Source organism: Zosterops lateralis (assembly GCF_965231275.1).
Source record: "Zosterops lateralis genome assembly, chromosome: 10".
NCBI classification, from domain to species: domain Eukaryota; kingdom Metazoa; phylum Chordata; class Aves; order Passeriformes; family Zosteropidae; genus Zosterops; species Zosterops lateralis.
The window spans coordinates 3,570,278-3,592,293 of record NC_139770.1 but is presented as its reverse complement, the minus strand read 5'-3'; the positions used below and the strand labels follow the sequence as shown (position 1 = coordinate 3,592,293).

At 41.8% G+C, this 22,016-nt stretch overlaps 1 protein-coding gene across 1 annotated transcript in view; it reads right to left on the bottom strand.

The window, feature by feature from the left end:
* The window catches only part of LOC310913488 (uncharacterized protein), a gene marked incomplete at both ends in the record, with an annotated part of 197,255 nt that overhangs the window by 164,345 nt on the left and 10,894 nt on the right, over positions 1 to 22,016 (bottom strand). The window contains 3 exons of the mRNA XM_083868944.1: positions 18,561 to 18,665; positions 20,091 to 20,200; positions 20,904 to 21,038. Coding sequence (XP_083725070.1) covers positions 18,561 to 18,665; positions 20,091 to 20,200; positions 20,904 to 21,038 — 350 coding nt within the window. The remainder of the gene's footprint in view (positions 1 to 18,560; positions 18,666 to 20,090; positions 20,201 to 20,903; positions 21,039 to 22,016) is intronic.

Below are 22,016 nucleotides of genomic sequence, written 5' to 3'. Positions count from 1 at the left end.
CTGCCAGCAAAGGCATAAAAGATCAGAAAAGTCACAGCCCAGAACTGTTGTCTCAGTCCCTCTGAGATCTGGAGTTATTTATATTAAGAAATCTGCAATACAATATGGAATAACTCCATCAACAAGACGTGGAGTGGGACGGGTCCAAGGCTGCAGCAGAGCAGCTGCCAAACTGGGCTTGGACAGCTCAGCTCTAGAAGGGCATTTTTCAGTTTAAAGACTACAATAAACAAAATCTTGAAATATTATGCTTGTAAAACACTTTGGAAATATGCTGTAATAGTCACTGAAACCAGCACAGATAGTAATGCAAGTTTCAACTTGTTTCAGTTTGAACATGGAAAAGACATTCTGGTCACTAAAAACCCAGACAGGAAAGGGGTTTTGTTACAATTCACTTTTTTAAAGTAAAAACTTTTAGTTTCACTCTTCAGATGGGTCCAATTGTCCTCCCACTGCAGGAAGCTGAGTTTGACATTCACATCAGCAGCAGCAGCATTAGGCTATAAAGCTACAACTGCACATAAACAGCTGTCAGACAATCACATTGCAGAATAAACATCAACCCAAAATTAATTCAGAGTAATTATTTATACAGGCTTAAGTGAGATCAGCGTTGTGGATTTTTTTCATTTGGTGAAGATAAAGATTATCTTTGTTTTATTACCTTCTTTTACGTGAGTAGATGCTGAATACTGTATCTTGCTATAAAACATTTCATAGTTTTAGCCTAAATATTTACACTGAGTTTCATTCTGAGGCAAAGTAGTTTAAACTTAGTGCTTTATTTTACTGGATTTACATTAGAACAGAAGTAGAAAGCTTCTCAGCAGAGGAGATTTTAATGCTGGACTAAACCCATCCTGCTGACCATCTCTGAGAAGAGGCCCAACACAGTGGATTGTGCCAATCAGATCTTCCAGAAACACCAGCAGAATTAAATTTACAATAAAGGCTGTTGAGACCTTTCCAAGAAAAACAAGCTTGTTTAGTTTTTAGATCATCCAATGAAGTGAGTGTCTCACAGAAAACACAGAGTTGGAATCCAGCTCTGGTGAGACATGGAGGAGGCATATGCTCGTGCAGAGCAAAGTTGCTCAGAGAGCAGCTGGAGAATCCTGGTCTGCAGCAACCCTGAGAGCCCATCTGGAGGGGTTATGGACCCCAAAGCCCCAGGGTTTTCCTTCAGTCACAGAGCTGGGATGGTTTTGGGACGCTGTGCTGGCAGCAGCCAGGCTGCAAGGCTTGCACAGAGCCAGGGACGTGTCCCCCTGTGGGACTGCAGGGCTCTAAAAGGAGTCACAGTGATCACTGCAGATTTATTCAGCACCTGCCAGAGCAGGGCTCTGCTGAAGTTAGAGGTGTTCTCCACCTGAAGCACAATAAGGGAGCTGAAGATCTCCCTTAAACACTTGAATTTTTGTTGCTCTGTTCCAAATCAGGGCGAGATGAAGACAAAACATCTCTCTGATCTCATGAACAAGCTCAGAACAGAAAACCTTGATGCCCAGCCAGGCTTACACCACAGCACATCTTCTCTCACAACTATTTGCAAAGGCATCTGCAACCTCAGCCTTCGCTGTCTCTAATATTCAGTGTTTTGTTCACTTCAAACTAAGTGCAGGATGATGAAAACTCCCGAAGCATGCCGGTGCCAAAAGAAAAGCTGCACCACCATTAATTGCTACACGAGTACATCAGATCTGTCACCAGCAGTGACATGCCAGGCATAACAAGCATCTCTGAAGTCAAACTCCCCGTTTCTCTCTGCCACAGAGCAGAGGATGCTGATGACAGATGGGCAGAGTTAAGCAAACCGACCGGCCAAAATCCTCTAGCTGCATTTCACTGCCAAGACCAGAACCTCAGTTTATAGCAGAAGCCACGAACTTTCACGGCATCAGACGGGGGGAAAATATATATATATATATCTATAAAAAATTAATGGTATAAATAATAAGAATTAAAAAATGTAACAATCATCCATTCTTCTGGCACCTATTCCTAAATTTCTCCTCTGGCTCCAGGACTATTCCCTCTGCCTGCATAGTCCCAGAGCCACGTAATTGCAGAACTGCCACTCCACATCACTTAGCACTGCTATCCACTGAAGTCAAAACTCCTCTTCTCTCTTCTAACTGTTCTTTATCCTCTCCTCCTGAACTAGGACGTGCTTTTGTTCTGCCATGCTGACTGGCACCAGCTGCGAGTCCCTGGACAGAGAGTTTCAGTCACACCTCGTGTGTGTGAGGTCTCCCACCACTTCTAGCAGGAGGTGATCATTTCTCATTTACTCCACGGTGACAGCACATCTTTTACCAATAATGAAGCTTCCAAACATGCTCAGGGTGTGTGCAGTCAGGAGGGACCCTGCCAGACAAAGCCACTCCATAGAAAGTGGTATTTTAACACTTTGCCTCTGCTCTCTCTCAAACTCTGCTGGGACAGTTTGTTTCAGGTTCACCCATCTTGACCTGACCTTGCAATTGTTTCACATTTAAACTTCCCAGAAAGTGATCTCAGTCTGAGCTGCAAGTACCTGAGTCAAGAAGGTCCTCTATTTTAGGGTGGTTAATGGTGCATCCAGTCTTCTGCTGCCTCATGTCCCTCTCTCAAGGTCAGCAGGGCTGAAAAGAGTCTAAGTCAGGGTAATTTCAGCCAAAGTCCCTTCAAGTATCTGCAACATTCACATTTTCCTGCCTATGAATTGTAACAGCAAGTCACAAAGCACTGCCATTTATATAAACTTGCATTTTAAGCTTAAATCTATTCTCAAGAAAATGAAGACAATTATTTACTTAAGTATGAGAAAGAATGAGATCATTACTGCATACTACATCAAAAATGGCAAGAAACTTTTCAAACTCTTTTTATAATATTGGCAACTTGTGTAGACTTACTTCACTATTCATTACTATCTGGTCAAAGTAAAAACAATCAATAGCAAATTTCTATCAAAAGAAAAACCTAACAGCACAATATCATATTGTGTGCATTAAATCAATAGCCCTCCTCAGTTTTAATGTAGTTGCTGCAACACTTTAAAGAGAATTTTGAAATGAGTATTTTTTAAAAAAAACCACAGAATCTCACTTCCTTCATTGTGAACTGAACAGGCTTTTAATGAGTGTTTCTCCATCCAGATGAAATTCTCTGTAAGAGCTTCAAAGGGCTTTGCAATTATTAACATAAATAAACCATCCACATTTCTAATATGTACTCCACAGATGGGTAAGATGAGAAAGGCTGAAAGCTGCTTGCCCCAGACACAGAGCAAGCCAAGGACAGACCCTTGGTAGTGGGGTTAAGAACTCATTTTCTCTAGGAAAGTGAAACAAGCTTGGTGCAGAGGTTAAACCTGGCAAAACACCTGCCACACCAAACCTTCAGAGAGAGGGTGAGAGGCCAAAGCCAGCACAAAGAGCTCAGCTGGGCTGGGCAGGAGCAGGGATGTCCCTGAGGAACACACACATGGCTGTGGCTGTGTTGGAGGGCACAACCCAAAGCCATCACTTCCAGCCCAAGGGATGGGGACAATCTGTGAGACCTGGAGACCCACAGCAAGGTAACAAGTCCTTCCTGGCTTGGGAAGCAGAAGGACTTCCAATGCTCCTTTACAACGCTCTGCAGGAGTTCTGCACCAACTCCACTCACACTCCAGTGCAGTAAAACAAGAAAGGCTTCCCAGGAGATTGTAACATCCTTGTCCAAGGGACCATCACAGCCACCCACCACCCTGAGCCTCACAGCCCACACTGACATCCTGCAGCATTAAACACAGATGGAAAGTGAGAAAAAACACTGCAGTGGATGAAATACCAGCCTGAGTTGCATTGGCAGGAAAAGGACTTGAGGAAAGTGCTGGATAAAAAGCAGGAGCTCTGTGTCCCTCAGTGAGGTGACAACACAACAGCACGAGAGATACCGCCAGTCACTCTGCCCTCACACAGATTTATTTATTTTCTTTCCCCCAGGACTGTGTACACACTGACATGGACACTGATGTGGTTTCTGGACAAGTACAACCCCCCCATCCTTTGTCCTCCAGCTTCAGTGCAGCAAAGCTTTGTAAGTCACCAATTAATTTAAGCCACAGACATCAGAGTGTCATTAGGAAGAGACTGGCACATCTGTCAAGCCCAGGGTGTTGTGCAGGCAAGAGATCTTCACCAACACTAGTTAAAAAAATCTCACAGGTTTGCTGTTAGCACTGAACAAGGTTAATAATGACCACACAGAAAACCTTTGAAATGGTGACAGAAATATGGGCCTCCCAACAGAGCAAAAAAATACAGCCTGCTCAAAACTCCTAAGTCAGGAAATTTGATATTGGACAGGAACAAGCCCAATAAAATAAATCAGGGGATAGTTACTAAGTACCTGTGTCAGGGTAAAGGGCAATCAAAACTCAGTGTTATACCCAGAGCACTGCACAGACAGAATGAACTGCAGGGCAGGTCAGCCAGGGGTGCAGGTACAAGGTAACACACAGTGCCATGAACCACAGGCATCTTCTGCTCCTGAATCCCAAGGCACAGCGCTACCCTGAGAGCATATTTTAGATCTATTTTGATATTATTTATAAGATAGAATGTGCTGTTGCTACACACACTTTCATCTTGATGCAGTGAAAGTATTATTCTATTAAAAATAAAAGAAAGAGATGCTGGTATTGAATTTGCATTTTTGAAAGCTTACATAAGTGAACATTTATGAAGAGGCCATGAGAGCAATATATCAATTAATAAGGAGAACTTGCATTGAGAGAATAATCCTGGTTCAAAACATGCTGGTTCACCAAGACCATGTCAGAGCAGATTTAAATTCACTCAGTTCTTCTCCCACACATTCTCCAACCTGTGCATCTCCCTCTTCTAAATGTTTAAGTACATCTGAAGCTTCACAAATACGGGTGTCTGGATATTTTGGGGCAGTCCAATTGTTTTTCTTTAGACAGTCTTCCTTATTTTTAAGACTCAAGGAAGTGAAAAGAACCATTTCAGGAATACAGTAAAAATTTGAAGTGCTGAGCTCGCAAATTACCTGACCAGGCTTTTACAACAACATGATTGTATCACACCTTTTTGGATTTTTTGGGGTTCTTTTTTGGTTTTGTTTTTTAATAAAGACAACACCCATACATTACAAATACTTATCTAAGAATACACAGGAATTCTGAGAAAAACGAGACAAGGCAGGTGCCATCCAAAACTCAGTTTGAACTGCTCTGAACGGATAACTGTAACTTCCTGTGATATTTTAATGAGTTATGCTACTCTCCATACACTTGTCTAAATTGCTAGTTAGCTTTATCCTTCACCTCCAACAAGTTGTCCATAGTCCATGAGAGGAATGATGGTTTTGGTGAACCTCTTTGCCATCCCATTTCCACATAGGATGAGACAAAACCCAGAGAATGTTTTCAGTGAAAACTGAATTAGTTGCCCAACCCAAAAATTCCTGAAGTATTTATTCACTCACAGATACAGTTGTTCATCAGCTCTGAAACTCCTGGCTTTATTATGTGCTTGTCAGGATGAATGATAATGCCAAGTGGCTGGCAGGATAATGAACAACTGCCAGGATAAATGGATTCTCACACAAAGCTCTCTGCAACACAAAGATGATGACGAGAGCAACGCTCAGAGCTACACCTACAGTTTCTCCCTTTGCCATTTTTCCTCATGCATTGTGCAATTTCCTTCTGTCTCCAGTTTACTTGGCTAGAACAAAGGTGGAATGTGGAAGAAATTGTGGCAAAATTCTCCAGAGATATGAAGCACAACTCTGCTGCAATCAATGTATAATTGCATAGTCATGCCACAGATGAATCTGCTCTCCATGCAAAGAATTTAGCAAGCATTGTAATATATTCACTTATTTCACAGTTATTAAGTCTGCCCTCTGATGAACATCTCTCTCTTATCTGCTCTGTTAGCACGTCCTCCCTCCTGTTGCTTCCCACACCACATAAAACAGAAGAAAGATTATTACAAGTGGAGATTGTGTGTGAAAATAACTCCAAATCCAGTTCCCTGATCTGTTCATACAGTACCACCCTCCAGTGCATGAAAGAAGATTTTAACCACAAAACACAGGAATCTGAGAAGGGAGGATTTAAGTGAACTCTCCACTTCTTTGCCTGTCCAAGGATCCAGAAAGGATGCACTGCAGATTCAGGTTGGGAAACATCACTTACACAAACAGCCCCTATTTATAGCAGCAGCAGCACAAGCAAACAAGGATAGTCAGTTAAACAACATTTACACACAATTTCAAGGCTATAGGTTAGGACACCAAGATCCAAAATGAGAAAATATCCAGGAAGTTTAACATAATATTGAGCTTTTTTTTTTTTCCAACCCCAAAAAAGTCACATTTACAGCTTCTAGATTATTTAAAATATAAATGCAGCACACAGGCCTCAGTAGGAATTTGCAGAGGGCCAGTGGGGAAGGACAAAAGTCACACTGCAGGTACATCTCAGATTGGAGCAGGTGCAGGGAGAAGAGATGGATGGACAAGTGAAAATCTATCCATCAAAACCTCCATGGAACAGGCTATTTCTCCCCCCACGTTACATTATGTTAATACCAACAGGATTTCCAGTAGTCACAGGTGAGGGAAACGATGTCAGACATCCAGCAGATCAGCACTGCCTCCCCCAACTCCTGTCAGCTCTCTGAGCTCCCAAACAGTGAGATTACAGAGAGAAAAAACAGATTCAGGTCAGCAACCCTGCACACAAAAGCTGCCCTTGCACTATGGATAACAGCGAGAAAAGCAATTGCCTGTGAATTCTTGGTGAAGCAAAAGCAATCAGATTTTACAAAAAAGGAAACAGTAAGAAATAAGTTTTCTTTAAAAGGATAGCACAGACACCAATTCCCCCACTTCAGTACCACCAGGAGAATCTCTCAAAGGTCTGAAAAACAGGAGCAGCCACTTTTATTGCAGGTGGTCACAAAATAGATTTGGCCTTGTCAACTTTCAGGGTGCTTAGATTATTAGAAAGTACCTGAAGAAGCAGAAAACAATTTTGAAATAACTGGAGCTAAAGTTTAAGTCACAACTTGTGGTTTGGAAAGTAGCAAGGATGGAAAAAAAAACAAAGAGGGAAAAGGAAAAAAGAATAATAAAGACATTAAAAAAATAAAAGAAATTATAAGAATCACAGGGCCAGTGCCTCCAGGGACCACTTCATCCACTGCTGCCTCTTCTTCCACAGAAGAGGAGACAAAGCAGAAATTAAATATCTGCCTGGACAAATAAAAACTGCACTTCTTTAGGCAGAGTCAGTCAGTGACTCTTTTCCTCCATTATTATTGGGGAAAAGAGGAAGCAGCCAAGAGGAGACTTCAGAAAGACTCAATTTTTAGTCAAATCTGAAATTACCCAACCTTCATAGCATTTTATGTGACCAACAAAACCTCTCTTAAACAGGACCTATTTTCAGAGGATACCAAATCTTATGGAAGAGAAAACAGAAAAGGGTTTCCAATACCCCAAATCATTATTCACCTCAAAATTTAATAGAGCATGGGAAGTCATTTTAGGAAGCAACTGACCAATGATGCTGGAAAAATCATTTAGACCAAGTTCTTGTTCCTGCCTGACTTGGAGAATATTTTAATTTGCCTGTGGAGGTTCTATCTGTTGGTTTTAGTTTTACAAGGCTCAAACTCACTTTAGAATTTTTGATTTACCATTCATAAAAGCTGAAATATATCTACAATAAAATAACAAAAATATAACTTCAGTAGTCACATGCTTTTCCATTTCAGTTCTGATAGTCTATTACTAAAATATCATTGAATAAAATGACAAAGTGAATTTTTAGGGTATCTTTGGCACATGTTTAACCTTCTCCCATCCCTCTCTGTTCCAGGCAGGGACAGCTCTTTCTTAAGATTGCTACAGAAATACAAAAAAAATCTAGTAAATAATATTTCCTTCCTAACTTGTTGAGGTTAATCACACAACCAGTGCTCAGATTAGATAATCTAAGAGTTTTATTTGTGAGCAATCTCCTATTTTTGGGTGGAAGCAGAGTAAAACCCTGTGCACGCCTGACACATCTGAGCAAGAGCCAGCGAGACAAAAAAACAAACCTCATCCTGCAACCTCCCTGGGGAAATCTTTATTCATTTTAATACTTGTTCAGTCAGCTGTCTCAGTGAATGACAAGGTTTTATCTCTAATGTGAATGGCTTCGAAGGCTACTTGCATTATCCATTCTTCAGCAGCTGCTGCTGAAACCACAGGGTTGCAAACTTATAATTAAATCCAGCTGCCACTACTGTGAGCTCGGTTCTATCGAAGTGAGCAGCAGTTGCCTCGTGGTTGCTGGCAAGATTCTGCCTTCCCTTTCTAGACAATGTAATTAACTCTTCTGCCCCTTTTAGATGAAATAAACATCGGCACTGAAAATGCTGTTAAATGACTGTAAAAGAGTATTTATGCTGAAGAATTCTGCTGCAGTCATTACACCTGAGAAAACAAATTTCTAGGTGGATGACGGCTGACAATAAATAGCTGTTCCCTTAAAAGCACTGAGAGGACACCCAAGGAGACACAAGGCACAGGATGGAAGGAGTTTGCTGGAGAAAAAGTGACAGGACACACATTAACACATCTACTCTTAAGCCTTAAAACACAGCCTCTGGCATAAAGCACATAGCCAGACCCAGCTTGAGAGAACTGCAGACAAGAGCTGGAAAGGAACCAGGACAGGCACCACAGGCTTTCCTTTGATGCTAAAATAATTTTTAAAGGCCATTGTTCCTGGCTTAAAATAGATTTAGAGGGAGCAGACCAGAGGAGTTGTAGATCCCCCTTCCTGGGAGTGTTCAAGGACAGGGCTTGGAGCAACCTGGTCCAGTGGAAAGTGTCCCTGCCCATGGCAGGGGGGTGAAAAAAGAAATTCTCTAAGGTCCCTTCCAAACCTGTGATACAGTCCTGACTAAACATTTCTAGAAGTATCCCCTTTTTTCCTTCCACTGTGCAAATCTGTTCATATCCATGTGTCAAAGTGTTTAGGTCAGCAAAAAGAATCAGCTGCCCAAATTTGGCTTTGTCAGTCCCAGTTCTGGCAGTGCTGCTCAAGGCAGCTCCACTCCCTCCCTTCCACAAGACACATTGCAGTGACAATGCCTCGAGAACATCTCATGGCAGGAGCAGCAATCAGCAGTGACACGCTGCACCAGTGCCACTGAAGTAGAAAACAACAGCCAGCCAAGCTTTGTTTGTGAAGGGTTCTCCTGCTATTTGTGCCTCTTTGGATACACACATCAGCACTAAGATTTTTGAGGAAAGTGCAGCAGAAGTGTCTGACCTCTGGCTCAGTGCACAGGAAGGCTGGAAAAGGGGAGAGCTCTCTGCAGACAGGACAATGAAATGCACAGTGACCATCTCCAACCTCACTTTGAAAAGCTATCAAAATACAACAAAAAATATTCTTGAAGACATAATAATCTGCTGGATATTCTGCCAGATCAGTTAAAATTTCATGCTGTCTGATGCTTCAGCACAGGACATGCATCCAGAGCACTGCATGATCTGGGTGTTGGCAGAGCTGAGCCATGGGTACCTTGGGATAATTAAATTCATCAGCATTACCTGATCAAATCCATTGTGACCCAGCTCAAATCCATGCAGCAAGCTGGAAACCCAAATAAACCTGCCCACAGCCACACAGAGGCCATGCAGGTGTCATGAAACAGACTCCAGACATTTCTAGAGACTCCAAGTCTGCTCATTCACCTTTTGTTAATGTGTGTGCAGGGAAGGATGTACCTGCCCAGCACCTCCACACAACACTCAGCTTTGCTGTGACTTTGCAGCCACATTTCCTTCACCCAACAGCAAACAAATGCCAGCACCCAGTCAGCAGCTCTTCCCCCATGATTTTTTTACCTTTTGCAGCAAGCACAGAGTAAACAGCCTTTTGTGGCAGAGACAACAGGGGTGAATTCTCTCTCGAGTGCTTATTCTGAGGTTCATTTACTTCTGACATATTTGTTTGCAGCTCCAGCTCTGTTGTCTGTCTACCTGTCTCTCCCCTCCTGATGGCTGTGGAGCCCAGGCAGTGCAGAGCCTTTCAGCAAGATGGGCTGGTGATTATATCCTGTCATACCTGGGAGAGAGCCAGTCATGATTTTTCAATCAGCGTTTCCACCGTTCCCGTTTCAGGATGGCAAAAAAAGCTTTTATTCCTCACGGCTTTTTAGTGGCTGCTTTAAAGGGCTTTTCATCTGGAGAGGTTCGTGTCTCGCTGGGGATGAAAGGTGTTTCTGTGGACAACACTGGCAAAGAGCAGGTGGGTGTGAGGAGGGAAGCAAAGAAGAAAGGATGGAAAGTTTGGAGGAAGCCATGCTGCTTTCAGGTTTTGTGAATCCTGCCCAGGGCCTTGCTCACAACTGGAATTAATCTCTGAATCAACTGTGATCTATCACCAGAGCAGATAACGTCATTTTTATCTCAACCATAACTTTTTTCCTTGAGAGATTACAGACAGCTTGGGCCTCCTGCAGTGATCTGTGCACCACAAATCTTCTGCAAATCTCTGCCCAAAAGAACATCCAACTCATCTTTCTCGTGGGTTCCTAATCAGCTCCAGACTTGTGACACTTTATATTGAGGCCCAGTGTTACCTTTCTATTATTAATTTGTAGCTATATACATCTATAATTTAAATACACAAATCCCATTATGTTTTAAGTGTCAGGATCTCTGTCATTTGTCACCAGAGTACAGGAAACATTACAGAAACTTGTGTCACCACAAGGCAAAACCCTGTTTTCATAGACCTACACAATGGGGATGACACTGTAGATTAGAAACAGATTTTTTTCCTTAATACTCAAAATCTTTTTTTTTCCCTCTTTAAATGATTTTAAAATCTAATGTGTAACTTATAGGTTTCATTAAGGTTTAGAGGTTAAAAAAAAAAAAAAAAAAAAAAAAAAAACAAGAAAAAAAAACCAAGCAGTGGCTTTTTGTTTCTCAGATTTTCAAGGCAATTAGGTCACTGGAGTGCTGGAGGAGTAACTCTCCAGCAGGGCCAGAATCAGCTAAAAGGCTGCAATTGAAGACTTTACTCCATCTAAATTTCCACTAAATTTGATAAACTATTTATAACCTGAAAGACATCAGGCTTTTCCCCTTCTCCCTGTGCTTCTTCAAGGGCCCAAACTGGCTTTGTAGAGGTGGTGAGGCTTTGCTGCCCCACCTGAGGCACAAAGAGTCCCTGGCAGCAGCTCCAAGGTCAGCAGGAGGAGAAGTGCAGCAGGAGCAGCCAAGTGAAAGCAGCAGTGACAGCAGGACACCAGCCCAGCCCTGAGCTGACAGAGGCTGATGACACCCTGAGGATTACACAGGGACACAAAGCTGCATTTGCTCTGAACTCACCTGATGGCAGCGAGCTCCGCACAGCACAGGGAACGCCAGGAGAGGCAGACTAAAGGGACTAATACAGTGAAAACAGCAAATGTTTCCATGGGAAATGAGCTACTGAGAGGGGAAATTTGAAAAGGTCATCCTTATTTTAGACTGGTTTTAGCAAGAGTTGTCTAGACAACTGAAGTCGGGCTTAAAATCCAAAACCACCTGAAAAGTTACATAAGGGGTATTTTTCAGATGGATGCTGGGCAGTGGAACACTGTTAACACTGAATAAAAAACACCTGAACCAGGTTTAAATATCTGAAATCTTCAGTGTAGGGAAGAATTATAGCAAAGAGAAAAATATTTACTCGGCCCTCAGATCACTTCATCAAAATCAAGGGGTTCTGCATTGGCAAAATGACCAATTAATATTAAGGTTTAAAACCTACACTGCCTCTTCTTTCACTGAATTAAGCCAAACTGCTTTAGAACTGGCTGAATTCAGAGCAGTGGCCACATCTTTAACAAAGATCAAGCATTGCTTTCTGGCCACAACCAACCTGCCAGGCACAGAGTGAAGACATTTAAAGCAGCATCATCTCTTAAGTTGCCTCCCAACTGCTGGTGTTTCCTGTGTGCTCCACACAGGACAGACAGAAAGGGAAGTGCCACTCAACTTCTGATGAGATGAAAACACGTCAACACACCTTGTTAGCTCTGCTTGCTATTCAAAACACGCTCATGTTTTCAAATTTTTACTCCTTGGAAGGGTTTTTGGAGCCTCTAAGTACACACAGCACTGTTATTAGCTTGACAAGTGCTAAGAAAGGGCTCATTACCACGGTCCCTAATGCAGGAACAAGTGATTGCAGCACATTGCCAGCCCACAGGATGCTCTCAAGCTGTCAAAAGAGCTCACTGGGGCTCCCTCAGTGCTGCAGGAAGGCCCAGGAGCATCTCCACCTTCCTGTGTGCTGCCTGCCAGAGCTTCTCCATCACAGGAAGAGCGCGGTAGCCAAAAAAACCAGGCACAGGATTGATGGGTCATTGCTGCTGGGAGGCAAAAAGGAGCAGAGGAGGAGCAGAACTGAGGGTCCCACTAGGACAGAGAGTGATCACAAGGTTTCTTTCTGCCAGAGGACAGGTGCTTTCCTACCCTGAGCAGCCTCATCAGTCATCTCTGCTTCCCTTGCCATGACAGGCTGGCATTTTACTAATGAGTCTGAGTCATCTGGAGCAGGAGAATGACTGTGCTAAAACAGAAAAAACCCCAAACCTGGTATCTTTAAGATATTATATGTATTAAACTACAGCAATCTGAGCATAAATTATCTTTTGTGCCATCCCCTTCCACTCTCCTTATGGGCTAATGGCAAATTTTCAAGTTAAAAAGGTTGTCATGGGTCAAACTTCAGAGGACTTATAGCCAAAAAAACAAAATGCCAAAATCCCTGGTACAATGAGGGCCCAGCTATCAGAACTAATTTACCCCCACAAATATTTAAACATTTTATAGTTTTAGTGGGAAACAAAGATCCATGAAAACTGAAAACATCCCTATGGGCAGCAGATCCATGGGAGCTTTCATCTTGCCATCTGCTATTTTAAAGAAGGAAAATCTGCAGTACTGGCTCATGGATTTACACTGCCCTGTAAGGCTTGTGTAGGTCTTCAGTTTCAGAGAAGAAAAAACTTCATCCCTACAAGAGACCAGGATGGCAGACAGGACATTAATCAGAAGTTGTATCAAACAACTCCTTGCAGGAAGAAACATTTCCTAGAGGAAAATGGAAGAAAATTCTTTTTCACGGTGAAAGAAAAGAGTATTTTTATTTGCAAGACGCATCAGAATTCTTGCCATTTTAATCAATGGTTAAAAAAAAACCAAAACAAACCAGAACACCTTTGTTTTATTTGTTTTAAACAGTTTTATAGAGTAAACTCTGATCTACCTGGTCTAGGAGGTGCTGACATTTTTGTTTACCAGAATCTTTATATAGTTCAATATCTTAATAGTGTGTGACCAGAGTGAAGGCAGAGATTGACAGCAAGTCAATGAACTGATGAATATCTCCCTCATAAGCATTTCATTTAGCTACCCATGCACTGTGCATCTTGCCTTTACATACACGTTCCAATGCTATTATCTTACACTTAATTACTTGAGTCTCAAAGCGCCTGCCTGATGGAGGAACGAGCCACCATTATCAACATTTCATGTACAACAAAGCCCAGGCAGAGTGGGGTGATCTGCTCGAAGTTACTGCACTAAATATCCAAGGTCAGCGGCAGGTGGGAAGGAAAGCTCTGGCCAGGTGAGCACTGCACTCAGCAGAGCACACTGCCCCTCTAGACCTACTGCAGGCTTTAATAATCTGCATCAGCCACTGCAAAAGAACTTAAAATTCCACTTGTGTAAGAGCAAACGGTCGTGTAAAATTTCAATCTATTGACACTTTATCCATTAAACACTGGAATATTGTATTTAGTCTTCTTTAAAGAGGACAAGCATCTTCTAAAGAGGACAAACAGCATGAGATGACTTTCCTGATAAGTCTTCCCTAGTCATTCCTCACCTGTTTTTAAACATCTCCTAGTTACACCCATTGTCTCAGATAGACTCAACTGTATTTCTTCTTTCTTAATTATGGGAGCCTCTTGCAAAACATTAACAATGCTTGGATTTTGTATCAGTCAAGAAATTATAAAGCTTGTTCAGGTCTCACTCTGGTTTCTTACTTTATGTTTTAAAACCCATCAAGAGGCATTTGGTAAAACCAGAAGCAACTTGAAATTCAATGACAAAACACTTAAGAGTCAAAACTTACCCCTCATTTTCCATTGAGCAATTCTATGTACACGAGGAGTAAATAAATACACCCTTGTTTGTAGAATTTGGAATGTTTTCACTGGCTGCATGTCCAAGTAAAAGTCCCAGGGCTGAATTAAACAAGCTAAATGAAATTAATTTACTTCCATGTCCAGCTCAGGTGGCTACCAGGCCTTGAACAAGATTACCAGGACAACTAGTGAATACCAATGACACCAGCATTGCAGCAGAATTTATTCTTGGCGCTGGGTTTTGCCTTCTGTCTTTTTTTGTTACAGGTTTTCCCTCCCTTTCGATGGGACAAATGGGGTCACAACTTCCAAACAAGTTAAAAAAAAAAAAAAAAAAAAAAAAAAAAAGGTAAGAAATCCAGCTTGCAAGTTTACATGGTAATTGATATAAGTCTATTATTACAAGACAAATTGCAGCAGACAATGCAAGAGACAGCTCAATCTGTTACCCAGTCCCTGCAATGGCTGTATGAAGAACTCGACCATTTCACTCATAAATCTTTCTCCTAAGTTTTCATTGCTGCTTGTGTGGGTAAAATAATAAAACTATGGAGTGACGTGTACAAGGGATGCAGTAACACATTTCTAAACACAATTACACGTTAAGTTTGTTACAGGAGCCCTGACCCTTTCAGCATCTAATCAGGAATGTGTCGTGTCCCCAGGCTGCAAGAACACCCCATGATTGCTTTAAAAAGTCATTAGCTGCTTTCATGCCAATTGTGAATAATCATCTCTGCTGAGATCCCTGTGAGGCACTGGGCTGCCATCAGTCATCCTGGAGGATCCACCACAAACTTTCTTCAGGACAAAACTTCATTTCCAGGACACTGACCTACTCCCTGACCCAATGGCAAATATAAACTCCACAAAAAGAAGAGCAATTAGAAGACTCTTGAGATATATGTTCCCATTTACTTCTTAGAGTAATTGAATTTAGTAATATTTTTACACTAATTTCTTGTCTATTGTCTGTAGTTCACAGCACCCAGCAAGGAGATCCTGAGAGCTGTGAAACTTTAGAATCAGCTGCCAACACTGATGACAGAAACAGAGAAGAAAAGCAAAAAGGTTGGAGGGGGCAGATATAAAATGGGACACATGAAGCAATTTTGCTCAAATGAGCTCGAGTGCAGCTGTGAAATGCCTGTGGAGACTGACAGGAGGCCACGATACCAGAAGTGACAGAAGCCAAGATTACAAGGAGGAGCACCCATTTCTGCCAGCAGCTCGTGGTCTCACACCCAGTCAGAGCCTCTCTTCCCCTGAGAGCCCCCGAGAGGGGCACCTGGGTGTGAGAACCTTAGAACCCCTCAGAGGAATCCCCAGAGCTTTGCCCTGGAAGGATGCACCATAGAGAAACCCCACACAGGCTGAAAGAAAAGACTCCCCCCGTGGTGCCCTGGCAGCACTGTGTGATCTACCTCGGTTTTCTTTCCCTGTATGTCCCTAATTCTCGTGGTTTCTCCTGTCCCTGTTTCCCCAGTGGCCCTGTGTCCCCTGTAGGGCACTGCCCTTTGTCCTGCCCTTGTACCATCCCTGTGCCCTCATACCACCCCATACCATGGCAGTTTAGCAAGTGTCTCCATGGGATTCTAGAGAGACTCCTCTCCCAAAGTGACACAATGTTGTGTGAAAAAGCAAACCGGTTTTGGTATGAGAAGAGATTGGTTCAGAAATTTCATTTGGTTTTTTTCTTATTTTCTTCTTGATAGTGTGTGTTAATAAATCTGACTACCTTAAGTTGGGCCTGTTCTGCCTTTTTCTCCCAAATCCTATCCCCCAGAAGGAAAAGAGAGGAGACACTCAAACCATTACACTAAATTTGGCAAAACAGAAATTCAGCGAACGTGAAACCACTACACATACTTAAACCAGTACTCATACTCAAACCCTGCGCACACCCTTGATTCTGTTTTTTTGTCCCTGATTCCCTTCAGAGTGCTGAAATAAACCTTTGCTGAATTTATCATACAAAAGGCCCTTCTTGCCTCTCTTTGCTGAGCCACCTGTGGTGTGTGGACTTGGCTGCTTTGCCTGAGTGCCTCCCCAAGCAGCCTTTCCAAAAGAGATGCTCATTGGGAACAGTAGCAGCAACCACCATCTAAATCACAAATTGCTATACCTGGGCACTCCTGGGAGCTGAGGGACAGAGTCCCCAGGCACAAGGACACGGCCCCTGCACCCTCAGACAGCCTCAAGCCTCAGCACCAGCTTAGACACTGATATTTTATAGCAGATGCTCCAAAACCAAACTGGTTTCCCTGGCATCCATCCCTTCCACTGAATACTTAAAGGAAAAGATGCTGGTATAGAAGAGATCCTCTTTTTCTTTGGGGTTAAGTGTTGGGAGGAAAACAGTCAAATTTACAGCAAGGTTGCACAGACAAGTAGGGAGGAGGGGACAGACTAAGCTTAATGATCATTTCAACCCAGAATGTATTGATTAATGCAGCCACATTAAATCCAAGATACTTTAAGAGAGCAATATTCCAACATCAGCCAGGAAAACTAGAGGCTGTTAGTTCCACAGTACATTTCTTCCTTTTGCTTGCACAACTATGCTACAAACCTCAGAAGAATCTGACTGGAGGCACCCACAACAGCTAAGAGGCCTTACACTCTAAATTACCTTGCTTTTGTTAGGCAGGTGAATGGTCCATAACATTCCTCCTGAAAGAAGGTTTTTCCCTTCAGAATTCAATTTATAAACTTCCTCCTGCCAGGCTGCGATAGCAGCTGCTGTATAAACCTGAAAATGATGACTACTGGAATTCCATTCAAACCTCAGCAATCAATAGAAAGCAGACAAACGACCAAAGATAAAAGTTCCACCCAAGTGCAGAGAGCAAGGACTGCAGGATACCTCTCATTGTTTTTGCAGGGGCTGCAGTCACCAAGCTGTGAAATAGAGACTGCACAATCTCATTTCAGCTTGAAAATCTGACCTGTGCTGTCCACACGCTGCACCCACACAATCTGCCTGTTGGGAATGCCTCAGTCCCACAGGTATTTCCAAGCCAAAAGGAGCCTCAAAAGACAATTTATCGTGGCAAGGACAATTTATAATTTGCTGGGATGCATTCCATTTGGTAAAAGCTTATTATAAGGCCTTCTTGGAGATTGTGATCCTCCTTAACTTGGAGCAGCAGCTCCTCTGTAAGTTAATCACAACCAGCCTGCCTTGGTGTCACTCTGGTTCATCTCAACTCACCCACATAAACTTGTTTCTGTGGGCAGCAAAGAAATACCCAATCACAGCTCAACTGAACTAATGTTGTCTGCAGGCAGCACCAGTTCCATTGTAAACAGCTCTGCATTTTTATTTATTGTTAGAAGTCCTGACTCATTCTGCCTGACTGACGAGCCAGGTGAGGACACGAACATATTAGAATTTAAAAGGGAAAAAAAAAAAACTAAACACTTAAAAAATCTGCCTTCCTTTGAACAAAGCACAATATGCTTCAGTTGAAAAGGAAATTATCATTTGCCTAATACAAAAGAAATCCTTTGTCCCAATCACAGCCTACTCTGAAGGAATGACTTTTTTCCCTCCCTTAAGAAGCCAAATGGATGCAGTTCTGTAATTTTGGAGAGCTTTACACAGTGTGTTAAATTACAAGACAACCCATTGTGGGTTTATCAAATTGTGAGCCAGTGTGTGAGACAAAAAAGATTCTCATTGAGAGTGGGTGATAGAGTCTAAGCCACACAAAATTCAGTCTATAGTATGCTAGAACACAGTGAAAATGGAAGATTGGTGCATATATTATTCCAGGAACACTATGAAATATTTGGTAGTGAGCTATAAAACCTTCCTACTTTGAGATGCACTAAAAAAAAAATCCCATGAACAAATACAGTGGTTCACTTGCTGAATTCTTCACCTACTGCCCACCTGCTTTGACTCAGAATTTCCTCTCACAAAGGTAAAAAGGTAAAAGCAAGGCTGAGAAATTTAAGGGCACCACAGGAACACTGAATTTGAGAAGCAATAGACAGATATTCCACTGGACACCACTGCTGATATTCAATGATATTGTCCACCACAGACACTCACTCATCTGATATCAATCAAATTAGCTTTCCATCTTGCTTTGTTAAAATTCAATTAAAAAAAAAAAAAAAAAAAAAAAAAAAAAAAAAAAAAAAAAAAAGAGAAAAGAAAGGATAAAAGAAAAACAAAGAATGATCAAAAACCACTTAAAAGCACAGCCAAGGCATCTTTAATTTTAAGTCAACACTAATAAAATATTCTTGCTTTAACAATTAACTGTTGAAGATGCATTTTATCCAAACACCAGATGCACTTGAGACAATTCCCACTGGACTCACCATACTGGCAGCGAGGCCCCTGGAATCCTGCAGGGCACTGGCACACCTGGGATCCTTCCTCAGAGCATTTCCCTCCATTGAAGCAAGTGCCAGCAGTGCAGAGCACTAGAGCACACAAACAGAATGGGACAAGGTATTTTAGCTGATTTTGTACCACAATTCACTTTCTGACAAAGTCCTGTTGCAACAGGACCTTCCAAATAAGAAGAAACCCAGATTTTTATTTAAGTGCAAAGGTTGGACTGCAGCAGGACTTGGTGTCATAAGTGTAACTACCTTGTTGATATGAAGAGATTTAATAAAAATAAGAGTTAGATATTGCAGTTTAAATTGAAGGTGCTTCAGAGGCAAAAGGCAGGACTCAAAGCATTGCCTGAATCCAAAATAAAATAAGAAAAAATGCCAAACAATAATGCAGGAATGGTTGAAAACTACTGATGCACTGGGAGATATTATATATATGGAGGGGAATTACAATTCTTCCCTTCCTCTAACACAGAACAGTTTTATTCACAATAATTTAAATCCCACATACTTGAGCCAAACTTGCAAAGAGTATCAAGTATAAAAGAGTAATTCAACCACTTTGGTGCCTTAAAGAATTCAAAGCAAGTTCTTCACTGCTCTTTCAGGAAGAAAATTTCATTTTGCCACTGGTGCTCACATTCCTTAAACTCCTTTACACCAGAGATTAAAACACAGATTGTAAACATATTTTTTTGACTTCTTACAACTAAACAGGTGCACACTAAACATGTAGATTCAGGCTGAAACTAACAGGAATACCTCTCAGGCTTGTTTTAGCTTTTTAACTACAAAGAGACAACCATAAAAGCAAGCTCTCTGAATGCAGCCCCGAAGTTGGTATGAAGATTAAAAAATGTCTAAGAACAGATGCTAACTTTCATACAGAAAACACAATTACTGGCTAAACAGTAACAAAACCAAACACTGAGTAGGTTGCCATCCCCTACTCATGTCTTGTTAACAGTGGCTGAAGTGCTGCCTTATCATTTCAATTAAATTCCATCTTTCAGGAAAACATCCAATCATGATTAGAAGTTAGTGATAGAAACGGGCTCTCATCAGATGGAGAACCACAGGGTAGAAATAAAACTGCTTCAGTGGCAACAGCAGAAGTGAAAATGCCAAAACCAGTCAGGCTCCACAGCGAGTGCTGCACCCAAGAAACAAGTGTCTCACAGCAGACTTCTCCACATAATTTGGGTAACAGCAATAAATTTGGTTGGCCTGTCAAAGCCAGTCTGGCACAAAAAATGCTGCAACAACTCCAATTAGAGACTGTTAATCTCAACTGTTTCACTGCATGGATTAAAATTAGAGCTATTTGCTACTTTTACATGAGTACTTTTGTGTTTCTAAAGGACTTTTATTCCTCCATCACTGGGGAAATCCCAGTGATAAAATCACAAGACACAAAACCCTTGTAAATTTGAAGTGGGGATGCAGCAGGAAGGCAAAGCCTGAGGGTGTCACCCCTTGTTTTGTCCCAGTTTTGTCCCAACTCACAGTGCAGGCAGCCAGGTTCATTGTCCCTCTGTGCCCAGCCAGGGCAGCACTTGTAGACAGTCTGCTGCTCCATCCTGTACACCTGCTTGTAAACTGTGTAGTAGCCAGACCTGTGGGGAAAGGAAGGTTAAAAGAGCAGCCACAACTCCTGTTCCACTCACTGCCACCTCACCAGCAGCACACTGCACTCATATCTCATATTTACGAGACTTTTTTTTCAGCCTCCATAAGAAATTCTCATTAAAAGTGAAGCAAATACAGCAAACTGCATCCTGATAACATCCAATAGCTCTGATATGCTATGGCTACATATTATTCTGGAGAATTTGTACTCAGGCTAGTCAAAGGTGAGTGATTTTCTTTTTAATTTTTTTTTTTTTTTTGCAATCAATTTTGGGTTTAGCTGTTGGGGGAGTCAGATCTCCCATCAGTTCTAAGCATGTGACAGAAATAGAAAGAAGTTCAATTTTTCAAAGTCAATGACTTGACAGCTGGGCTTCACCTGAACAAGGACAAGACAGGAGCATTTTCTTATAGTGTAAAATTCTGAATCTAAAGCCGGCCATGAAACTCATGAGCAACCCAAAACACATTTTAAAAAATCACATTTCCTACTCAGTAATAACAGATTTCAAGTCAAATCTCAGGAGGACACTGTGCCCATGACCACACATTTCAAATGAAACAGTTCACAACTTCTCTCACAAAAAAAAAAAAAAAAAAAAAAAAAAAAAAAAAAAAAAAAAAAAAAAAGTTAAAGAACTTGCACAAAGATCAGCAACAAAACCCATTTATAATGAGAGATAGTCTTACCTTCTCTCATAGCTCACACACCACCTCCTCTTTGTGCAGCCTTGTTTCCACATCCTCACCATCCGACTGAAGGACTGAATACAGGGCTCCTGGTGTCCCACCAGGGCCAGCTCCAACACTGGGCACACATTTGGCCTGGGGGGAAAAGAAAAACATAATTTTTTTTATTTCTAACACCAGGTATAGACATCCAGAGAAATACACATAAAGCTATGCTGGGTGTAACAGTTTGAAACAGAATTTTAACTGGTGTTTGAACACACTGCAGCTCCAAGCCTTGGAAGGCAGCGTGTGAACAATGTACTGAAATCCAGGCTCCACACAAGATTTACCACAGATTCAAGGGCAGATAAGATTTATCTAAACTATTGCAAGGGAAATTGTATATTCTGTAAGAGCCCCCCTCGCTATCAGTCCCCTCAGGGAAACACAAAATTCGTAAGAGGAAGTTATCCTTGTTCTCTGCTGATTATTCCTAAAATAACAGGACCAAAATAAAAGCGCTGCTTTGGAGGATGATATGTAATCTTCATCCTGCTACCTAGCCAGAGTGACAAAAATAGCAGGATTGCAGGCGGCATGGAGGGTCAAAAAAAAGTGACAGTCTGATGGTTTTGCAGAGATTTTGTCTGCCTTATCTCGATTTCTTCGCCCTGGCATAAATCAGGAAATTCCGTGTGACAGAAAACAACAGCATCAAACATTCAGGGTCTGACTAAAACCACAATGCATGAGGGGTTTTGGCATCCTTGAAGGCAGGAACCTGTTGTGACACGAATGAAATTATTACACTGATTTTTTTAAAAATTAAATCCATTAGTTTATAGATAGTTAGTTCAATAATTTAATCACCAATTCCCCAAGACATCCCAGTGATGTCACATTTGTTTCCTCTGTCACTCGTCACAGGTAGTAGGAATATGACCCTGTGCTAGAAAACCTGGGGGTGGCACTAATAAAAGAGCAGTTGTAACCCAAGAGCTGCCTGGCAGTTGGTCATCATCACTTTACACTGGGTATTGTTAATATCTCATTCAGGATTTATGGTGCTTTTCACCTCTGAGCCTCCCTATTAAGCCTGAACACCACAGAAGGCAGCCCTGCTAACGAGAG